Source organism: Penaeus monodon, chromosome 15 (assembly GCF_015228065.2).
Source record: "Penaeus monodon isolate SGIC_2016 chromosome 15, NSTDA_Pmon_1, whole genome shotgun sequence".
Lineage (NCBI taxonomy): Eukaryota > Metazoa > Arthropoda > Malacostraca > Decapoda > Penaeidae > Penaeus > Penaeus monodon.
This window is the reverse complement of record NC_051400.1, coordinates 35,945,468-35,945,893: the sequence shown is the minus strand read 5'-3', so window position 1 is coordinate 35,945,893 and position 426 is coordinate 35,945,468. Positions and strand designations below refer to the sequence as shown.

The 426-nt window shown below is 38.3% G+C and overlaps 1 protein-coding gene across 6 annotated transcripts in view; it reads right to left on the bottom strand.

Moving 5' to 3' along the window:
• LOC119581992 (pneumococcal serine-rich repeat protein-like) overlaps window positions 1-426 on the bottom strand; it is a 14,058-nt gene that overhangs the window by 1,425 nt on the left and 12,207 nt on the right. For 5 of the 6 annotated variants that reach the window (XM_037930181.1, XM_037930183.1, XM_037930184.1 and 2 more), the window contains one exon: window positions 297-401. In XM_037930181.1, coding sequence (XP_037786109.1) covers window positions 297-401 — 105 coding nt within the window. The remainder of the gene's footprint in view (window positions 1-296; window positions 402-426) is intronic. The other variant, XM_037930182.1, reaches the window with a different exon arrangement.

Below are 426 nucleotides of genomic sequence, written 5' to 3'. Positions count from 1 at the left end.
TAGATCATGTGAAAAACACTAAGTAAAAACTTTTGTTATACTAATGGTAGTTATAATGAAATTAATTTGTGAAACACATTTTGAAGAGATACGAAAAGAAAAGGCTCAGGCCATTTGTACTAAAGCCGCTATCTATCCTCAAGTCCATTTTTTCTCCTAGAAATCATTAATCAGATCATATCTGCTCTATACTCCCTGGCAAGATCTCTAATTCAATAGTCTTCCATTTTAATTGTAGGACATTATTCTCAAGCACAAGAACAACAAACTTTACCCCCAGATACTCCTCAACATACCTGACCATGATGAGCACTATAGCCCATGTGTGCCACAGCCCCTATGACTGTTCCCTCTGCTTCATCTGCCTCACATTCTGTCATGCCTTCTGCCTCTGCCTGCTGCTTTATAAGTACACATGGAGTGTTA